At 45.1% G+C, this 10000-nt stretch overlaps 1 protein-coding gene across 1 annotated transcript in view; it reads left to right on the top strand.

The window, feature by feature from the left end:
* Nucleotides 1–3724: 3724 nt before the first annotated feature.
* LOC122130699 (macrophage colony-stimulating factor 1 receptor-like) overlaps nt 3725–10000 on the top strand; it is a 21817-nt gene continuing 15541 nt past the window's right edge. The window contains exons 1-8 of the mRNA XM_042705427.1: nt 3725–3983; nt 5229–5516; nt 5832–6122; nt 6297–6433; nt 6948–7110; nt 7459–7663; nt 8362–8477; nt 9170–9281. Coding sequence (XP_042561361.1) covers nt 3935–3983; nt 5229–5516; nt 5832–6122; nt 6297–6433; nt 6948–7110; nt 7459–7663; nt 8362–8477; nt 9170–9281 — 1361 coding nt within the window. The 5' untranslated portion in view covers nt 3725–3934. The remainder of the gene's footprint in view (nt 3984–5228; nt 5517–5831; nt 6123–6296; nt 6434–6947; nt 7111–7458; nt 7664–8361; nt 8478–9169; nt 9282–10000) is intronic.

Here is a 10000-nt window from a genome sequence, read left to right as displayed (position 1 = left end):
AAGGTTTTAAGGGTCCAGTAAATATAGTCTACTTTTTCAACAGTGTGTGTGATTGTTGAAGTTGTTTCTATTCAACTGTCCAGCTGACCAGAAACACATTGTAGATACAAACACACATGCACACAAACACGCGCACACACACACACACACACACACACACACACACACACACACACACACACACACACACACACACACATTCACACACATACACACACACAGTATGGTACCAAAGTTTCTGCTTATATGTATGTGTATTTTTTACCTTAAATTTCTATTTTGTAATTTGTATAGTAAATGCAATGTGACCAATAAAAAAGCACAATAACAATGCCTGAGTGTGTATGTGCTTTTGTTTTGCACTATGACCTTTGCTTGTGTGTCAGAGAGACAGAGGGAGGGAGTGAGTGTGTGAGGGACACATTTTTTGTCAACAGGCTCGGCTGGTCTGCGTATGACCCTTAGAAAGTTCCCGAGCTCCTCCTTCTGTTTTAAGGGCAAATAATCAATTAACACCCTCCTCAATACACACATACACACACACACACACACACACACACACACACACACACGCACATTCTAATACCACCTCAGGGCAACATAAGGCATAGATAATAATGGCCTGACACACATACACACACAACCAATCACAGATCACTCATACAGCATCATGGGGTCTCTAATTGTCCTCAGTTGTGACCTCTGCTTACCACATTTACACACACACACACATACACACACACACACACACACACACACACACACACACACACACAAACACACACACACACACACACACACACACATCAGCCACAGACATCATGAGGTCTCTCACACTGTCTAGCTGATTGAGACACACGTCAAAGGGCTCATTTAGAAAAACAAATACACAAATTCCCAAGTATGCATGGACACACACACACACACACACACACACACACACACACACACACACCATGGCAGATTGAAATGTTCGGGTATGTTGAGAGGGGATTGGGCTCACAAAAGTGTGGGCGATGGAGAGAGGAGATGATTGTGAGAGGGCTGCAGCCCTGTGTGTATGTGTGTGTGTGCGTGTGTGTGTGTGTGTGTGTGTGCGGTTTGAAGATTCTGGTTCTTGTTGAGCGGAGACAGCAGTGAGAGCTCCACACAGGACATCCCCACTTAATCACCTGCCCAGGTAGGGTTCTCAGATGGTTCTAGATGGTTCTAGAGCATTCCTCTGCTTCAGGACACTTTCTACTAAGGTTTTGCCTGTTCTTGCTCGTCTCATAATGGAATGCTAATGTTAATTTAAGGGCTTTGTGTGTTTTTGCTTTGAAACTATCGTCTATCTAAATGCCTTCAGGAGAGAAGGACACTCTGACTTGAGTTGGTTCCATTAACTGACTTGTGTGTTTGTGTGTGTGTGTGTGTGTGTGTGTGTGTGTGTGTGTGTGCATGTGTGTGTGTGAATCTTTGTGTTTTTAGTTGAAGTCTCTGTTTGAGGTCTTCAGTGGTTAAAGAAGCTTTAAGGTCCTGAGGGTTCTGGGTTCAATAGGCTTTTACTGCTTTAGAGCAGGTTTTTCCACTGGTCTGTGTTTGTTCTTGTGTGTCCTGTGTATGTTTACCTCTATATTCCGCTGTGATATGCGTTGTTTGTGTGTTTGTGTATGTGTGTTTGTCCATGTGTGTCTGTGTGTGTGTCTCTGTGTGTGTGTGTGTATGTGTGTGTGTGTGTATGTGTGTATCTGTGTTTGTTTGTGTCCGTGCATGTGTGTGTCTGTGTTTATGTGTGTTTTTGTGTTTGTGTGTTTGTGTTTGTGTGTGTCTGTGTCTGTGTGTGTGTGTGTGTGTGTGTGTGTGTGTGTGCCCCAACTTTCTTTTACATTTACATTTATCTTGTACATAATCCATCCCCATACACCGGAGATTTCAAGAGTACAAATGCCTATTAATATGCAGTTGCAGGGTGGGTGAACGACACCAAGATATGGCATCTGGAGACAAAAAATATGTATGTGATCAAAGGTCATATAAGTAATTCAAACCGCGATTATCAACCGTGTTATTTTAGTGGTGGTTAAGAGTGCCAATATGGGCAAACGAGTTGTAGCTAAAGCCTTTAGTAAAGGGCTAAACAGCTCGCTAGTTATTAGCACTCTAGCTTGCTCAGGAGAGTTTAGCTCTGATAAGACACAGTAATTAATCACGATTGTGTCAATGTGCTGCATTTCACTAAACAGGTCAGTCATTCCCTAAATGTACCTCGTAAACTTGCCTTGCCTAAATCTTTTGGATGAATGCAATTGTACATCTGGGTTTCTTTGGCGACTGTTGTCGCATCCAACAGCACAACATATCCCAGGCATTTTTACTTTCTTGAACAGACGTTTTGTGTTGCGTGGTTTATGAGTCTACCATCTACCCCATACAAGGTGAATAACGTTGATTAAACTTGACAGAGAAAAGGTTAATGAGGAATTAACAAACAGCATAGCTAACAGTAGGCTAGCCTATATAGTACAAACTACGGCTCGTTAGCGAACTAAAACTATTTACACCATCACTCACGTATGAAAAAGACGGTTTAGAAAACAAACATGTTTTAAAACGGCCTTATACTGATCAAATTATTAATTACAACACATCTCCGTTTCAATGGGTTGGAGCTGTCGCGGCTGCAGTGAAAGATGTCAATATTACAAACAGCTGAGGCATCGGTGAAATGGGTGCATCTGATTGGTTAATCATGTTCTTACGCCAGTATTACATTGTGTTATTGGTTGGACTGATTTAGTAGGCATCTGTGTTTGCCGGCGAGTTTAACAAACTACTATGGTTTTGACAAATTGTGCCGATAATTTTCCTGGCAACAACTGGTTTATCGTTAGAAATAACATAATCAGGTTAGTATCAAAACAACAGGGAGACCGCTTCCAAAAATCCAAGTCACTAAACCCAATGGTAAAACCGCTGCCGTGCTAACTGGTACGCGAAATACTCATGGCTCACTGGTACCATTACAAACAATCGGCTATACTGCTGGCCCTGTTTGCTCATGGGTAAATGCAGACATTAAAAATTTGGACAGGGCAACAAAACGTCATGATAAATGCCAAGACCACATTGGCGCAGCAATTCGGTTGTCCTTGCTAGGCACCATGCAAATTGATCAGGTCTTGGATGAGGGTGTGCGGTTGCAAATCGCGCAGCACAATGCTAAAGTGCGCCAAAATAAGGAGGTTTTGAAGAGACTTATTGATGCAACTGCCTATCTATCTTGGTGTCTTAATTTTTCTTAAAACAATTGCAGCTGAAAATAAAATTAGTCAAATAATAACCAATAGCTTCAGTAATTGAGGGGGGAAATAGGCCCAATGATAGGCCCAGAATTTTGTATTTAGTTTTTCAAATCAAGAGTAGGCCTGATTTTAGTAATTGGCTTTGCATCCTTTCCTTCTGGCCTTGTCTAGTCCAAAGACATGCTGCCCACCAGCTTTCAAAGTACAATGGTGCCACACTGGTGGCTTTGTATCAATTTTATCCCTGCCTGCTATTTTGTACTGTAGTTCACAAAAACACCCTGAAACAACTTGTATCTCACATACTTATGTCACCAACAGAATACGCAGGCCAATGACAACCAAGCGCGCAGTCCTTCCTCCCTCACTTTAAAAACCACCAGCCGTCACTGGTGTGCGTGTGTGCGTGTGTGTGTGTACGTGTGTGTGTGCGTGTGCGTGTGTGTGTGCATGTCTCCTGACCCTCTCTCCGCTCTTCTCAAGGTTTGACTCATCAGTTTGGAGCTCCTGCTCCAGTGGAAAAGAGAAGTGTGTGTGAAGTGTCTCCTCATTCCTCTATGAAACCAGAAGACAACACACACACTTCTGCCATCCTCTGAAAAAATCAGACCCTAGTAAACACACAAAGGGACATACACACACAGGACGGGATGCTTTACCTGCTGCTGATGCTGGCCGTGGTGCCCTGTGTTACACAAGGTAAGACCAGAGCTGCTCTCAAACACACACATGCACATTGAAACTCACACACACACACACACACACACACATACTTATAGACACACACACTCACATTCACAGCATGTTTACACTCACTTGCTTTATCTCTGAGCGGGCGGAGTGGGAATCTGACCCAGGCGAAGCGGGGTCATGAGTCAGCGAGGGCATTTCTTCACGTTCCCTCAGGCTGCTAGAATCAGCTGTGTGCCCAATGGGGCGTTCCGTCTTTAAAGCTTCACGGGGTAACAACTATGACTAGTGAGCCGATCGACTTCCAAACACCAACAACGATACAATGCGACAATTAACGGCAAGGTTGTCACGCATACATGTCAGGCAGCCATCGAGACCCCTAACTTTATATCTCTGCAGTTCACGTGTCATTTACGAGTCTGGCAAAGGCAGCTGTCAGTGACTTGACTTCGGCTAGGCACAGCGCAATTAAGTTGCAACTCAGATTTGCAGACGACAGGTGACGAATTAGTGTTCTCCCTTTGTTATCCGACAGTTTGATAGATAGATTTTAAAGATCAAGATTATAGATAAATTGGGTTATTTACTGAGAGTATGTTAAACAGTCTGTAGTTGTATCATTGTATCATCTGTTACCATTCGAAGTAGGCTAGTTAGTATAGGCTAGCTAGTCTGTGTCAGAAATAACGATCCTATATCGCTAATAGTAGCCTGCATGCTGCCTCTGCGTGTGTGTGTGTGTGTGTATGTGTATGTGAGTATATGTGTGGTGGTGATGGTGCTTGTGTGTTAAAGCCCACAGTGTCTTACCTGTGGTCATCTCAGCTATTTTGCCAGTAAACACGCATGTGCTGAGTATCATATCTATATTTACTTCTGTATTTATTTATTTAACCATTTGTTTCTCTATCAACTCACAAATCCAAACACTGGACTACTGGTGTGTGTCTGTGCATAATGCATCAGTAGTATTGGTTCACCATCAGTTGCTATCTTCACATTCTATCTGTACTTATATATAGCTGTGTGTTTACTGGATCAAACCTGCTGCTGTGGACATGAGAAGGAATGTGTGTGTGTGTGTGTGTGTGTGTGTGTGTGTGAGTGTGTGTGTGTGTGTGTGTGTGAGTGTGTGTATGTGCTGCTATGGCCATGAGAGGAGGAATGTGTGTGTATGTATATTGTGTGTGTGCATGTGTATGAAAGGCCCCTCATATGTGTTTCTGTGTGTGTGTGTGTGTGTGCATGTAGACATCCAGCCTCCTGTGATCAAGTGGAACTCGGTCCCTGTCAGTGACTCAGACGTCATCCTGAACGTCAGCTCCCCATTGGTGCTGCAGTGCCGTGGTGATGCCCTGGTCACCTGGCAACCCCGGCTGGCCAGACATAAGAAGCACATCGTTAAGGGCTACGCGAGAACCCAGACCCAGACATTCCGAGTGCTACGAGCGGAGGCAGAACACACAGGAACATACAAGTGTGTGTACACCAACACCAGCCTGAAGCACATCTACTCCACCGTGCACGTGTATGTAAGAGGTGAGTGTGTGTTTGTGGTGTCCAGTGGTGTTAATACACGCACACACACCCACACACACACACACACACACACACACACACACTCACACACTCACACACTCACACACTCACACACACACACACACTCACACACTCACACACTCACACACACACACACACTCATACTGACATATCTCTCTGTCAAACCCTGTGGTGCCGTTTGTGGTGTCCACAATGGTGCTAATACACATACACACACACTCACACACACTCACACACACACACACACTCACACACACACACACACACACTCATGATGACATATCTCTCTCTCAGACCCCGCGGTGCCGTTTGTGGTGTTCAGTGGTAATCTGCGCTTGGTGCGTAAGGAGGGCGAGTCCTGTGTCCTGCCCTGTCTGATCACCAACCCCACCCTGGCACCCATCACACTGCGATTGGCTAATGGCTCGGCCCCGCCCCCTGACCTCAACTTCACCTCCGACCCCCACAAGGGCGTCAAGCTCCTTCAGCTGAGCCACACCCACACCGGTGACTACGTCTGCTCCGCCCACTCTGGAGATCAACTAGAGATCTTCTCCAGAACCTTCAGCATCAACGTCATCCCGAGTAAGACCCCTGTGTGCGCGTGTGTGTGTGTGTGTGTGTGTGTGTGTGTGTGTGTGTGTGTGTGTGTGTGTGTGTGTGTGTGTGTAAATGTGTGCATATGTGGTGTGGCATGTATATATGTGTGTCCATGTGGAGGGGGGAGTATTACTTTATTGACATCCAAGTGGTTTCCAGGGTTACAGGCTCCACCCTACGTGTTTCTGCAGCAGACTAAGTATGTGCGCATTGTGGGGGAGGAGCTAAAGATCAGCTGCACCACCCACAACCCCAACTTTAACTACAACGTCACCTGGATACACAACTCCTCACATGTAAGAATACACACACACACACACACACACATACACACACACAACCCCAACTTTAACTACAACGTCACCTGGATACACAACTCCTCACACGTAAGAATACACACACACACACACAACCCCAACTTTACCTACAACGTCACCTGGATACACAACTCCTCACACGTAAGAATACACACACAACCCCAACTTTAACTACAACGTCACCTGGATATACAAATCCTCACACGTAAGAATACACACACACACACACACACACAACCCCAACTTTAACTACAACGTCACCTGGATACACAACTCCTCATACGCAAGAATACACACACACACACACACACACACACACACACAACCCCAACTTTAACTACGTCACCTGGATACACAACTTCTCACACGTAAGAATACACACACACACACACACACAAAATCCCAACTTTTATTATGTCACCTGGACACACAACTCCTCACACAAAAGCACACACACAGACACACACTCATTTGATCCTGCTACGTCCTGTAGGCGTTGCGTGTGGAGGAGGATGTAAAATCAAAGGGCAGTCAGCTGGACATCGAGAGCATCTACACCATTCCTGAGGTAACGGCAGACGATTCCGGAAATATCACCTGTGTGGGAACCAACGAAGCTGGAATCAACAGCTCATCCACACATCTACAAGTGATAGGTGAGCCTCTCTCTCCCTCTCACACACACACACACACACACACACACACACACACACACACACAACGAAGCTGGAATCAACAGCTCAGCCACACATCTACAAGTGATAGGTGAGCCTCTCTCTCCCTCTCTCACACACACACACACACACACACACACACACACACACACAACGAAGCTGGAATCAACAGCTCAACAAAGGAGGAATCGACCCACCATGCACCATAGGTGAATCACTCATACGCAAGCACACACATACACACGCATAAACACTCACATATTCGTACTCATACGCTCACATATCAACATATTGACCTCTTCTTTCTGTGTGTGTGCTGTGATTGGCTAGATGAGGCGTACGTGAGGCTGCGTGTGGTGCTCCCCTCTGAGCTGGTTGGGGGTGGGGGGGTGACAGAGGTGAGCGAGGGGGAGGATGTTGAGGTGCAGCTGCTGATTGAAGCCTACCCCGCCCTCACCACACACACCTGGACCGGACCCAACTTGCCTTACAACTCCACCCACTTGGAACACTACTACAGCCATGGGCCCTACAGGTCGGACACACACACACTCATTATCATTATCATTCACAGTTGTTAATTGAAATGATAGTGTTTAGTGTTTGTGTGTGTGTGTGTGTGTGTGTGTGTGTGTGTGTGTGTGTGTGTGTGTGTTCATGCGTCACTAAGTGCTCAACTTCCTGTTGACCACACATAACGTGTTAATGCATGCACACACACACACACACATTTGTACTGCAGACTTTGCAGTTATTTTGGCCCCAGAAAGAACTACCAGAGTCAGCACTCTCAGTTTGTGAGAGAACACAAACACCCCCACACACACACCAACACACAGCGACACACACACACACACCAACACACAGCGACACACACACTGAAGTTCCCTGTTCTTTTCCAGTGACCCTGTTGTTGTGTTTATAGTTCACTTTGTCCATAGGACAGTTATTGTTATTGTGAAAGACATTTGTGTTGTTCGTAACGATGTTAACAAACATGTTTAGGTCGTTATTGTCCTCTCTTGCATTTGTGTTTATCATTGTGTTCATATTCATATTTTTTAGACTGTGCCGTGTTTTGTTTTGGGGTGATAGATAAATGTATGTTATGATGTTAAGGATGTTATTGATTGTCAAAGGGAAATGTATATTATGATGTTAAGGATGTTATTGATTGTCAAAGGGAAATGTCAGTGTTGCAGCAGCAACTCAAATCCCCAAAACTGTCTGCAGGTGGGAGGCCTCTCTGCTTCTCCGGCGTGTGAACTATCAGGAGCAGGGCCTTTACACCTTCACTGCCCTCAGCCCCAAAGCCAATGCATCCATCTCCTTCACTCTCCTCATGTACCGTAAGTGTGTGTGTGTGTGTGTGTTTGTTGTAACAGGTTTAAGGGTGGGGCAGTGCAGTTTAACTGAGAAAACAGTCAAATTGGGAGGTTAAAAATAAGGTTTTTAATTGGGTTCTTCACTCAAAGGCAACTCAGGTAGGTTCTTCAAACACAAACACAAAAGTCCAACACCAAACACAAAATGTCCCTTTTTCCCTCTTCATTCCATTCTCAAACTTGTGGTTACTTTCCTGCTTGTCGGTTCCCAGTGGGTCTGGCCAGCTCCTTCCAGCCTTGGGGTCTATCCTTCCCCCTTCCAATCGTGGGCTCTCAGACTCTCTTGCTCCTTCTGAGCGTTCGGTCTTTGTCCCACTGTCCTTCCAGCCATGGGATCTCTGTCCCTTGATTCCGCTAAGCGTTCTCCCCACGTGAAGCGCAGGTGCTCTCGCACAACATGAACCATCACTCTTGAGAGCTGCTTCAATTAGGTGCCTTAAGCACCTACACCTGGGTGGGTCCTGCAGCTGTTACACCTTAACTGCCCTCAGACCCAAACCCAACCCATCTCCTTTACTCTCCTCATGTACTGTGTGTGTGTGTGTGTGTGTGTGTGTGTGTGTGTGTGGGTTAGAGAGAGAGTAAAAGGGAGTGTAGTGTGTGTTTGCAAGATTGTGTATATTTATGTAATATTGAGCCTGTGCTGTGATTGACAGAGAGGCCAATTGCCGTGGTGAGGCGTGACAATGAGAGTGTGCTGACCTGTGTGTCGGACGGCTACCCCGCGCCCACAATCCTCTGGTACCAGTGCACCGGCATCAGGGCCACGTACGTAACCAGCTATTGACTGCTATTAAGTTCATATTTGAATGAGTTGAGCTGAATCCTATTTGAACGAGTTCGGCTGAGTCACATTTGAATGAGTTATCTATCGTATCTCAATTAGTGTGTCCATACAGTCAGATGTTGTGTCAGAAGTCATGTTCTAATGAGCTGAACCAACTGGTTTAGTCAAGGTCATACAGTCAGGAGTGCTAAATTACGTACATGTTGAACTCAACATAGCACAGATATGCATGTAAAAGCTATAATAGGGAGACATGTTGTTTTCCATTGACACAAGTGTGTTATTGTGTGTGTGTATATTTGCCACCATAGTTTTGTTTGCCACAGGGCCACTGGGGAGGTTTATGAGGCTTATCAGAGTATTGATGTTGTTGTGTATGTGTGTTTGTCAGAGTGTTGATGTTGTTGTTTATGAGGCTTGTCAGAGTGTTGATGTTGTTGTTTATGTGTGTTTGTTAGAGTGTTATTGTTCTTGTTTATGAGGCTTATCAGAGTGTTGATGTTGTTGTTTATGAGGCTTGTCAGAGTGTTGATGTTGTTGATATGTTTGTCAGAGCGTTGATGTTGTTGTTTAAGAGGCTTATCAGAGTATTGATGTTGTTGTTTATGTGTGTTTGTCAGATTGTTGATGTTGTTGTTTAAGAGGCTTGACAGAGTGTTGATGTTGTTGTGTATGTGTGTTTGTCAGAGTGTTGATGTTG

This window comes from Clupea harengus, unplaced genomic scaffold, assembly GCF_900700415.2.
Source record: "Clupea harengus unplaced genomic scaffold, Ch_v2.0.2, whole genome shotgun sequence".
NCBI lineage: Eukaryota > Metazoa > Chordata > Actinopteri > Clupeiformes > Clupeidae > Clupea > Clupea harengus.
This window is presented reverse-complemented; position numbering and strand designations above follow the sequence as displayed.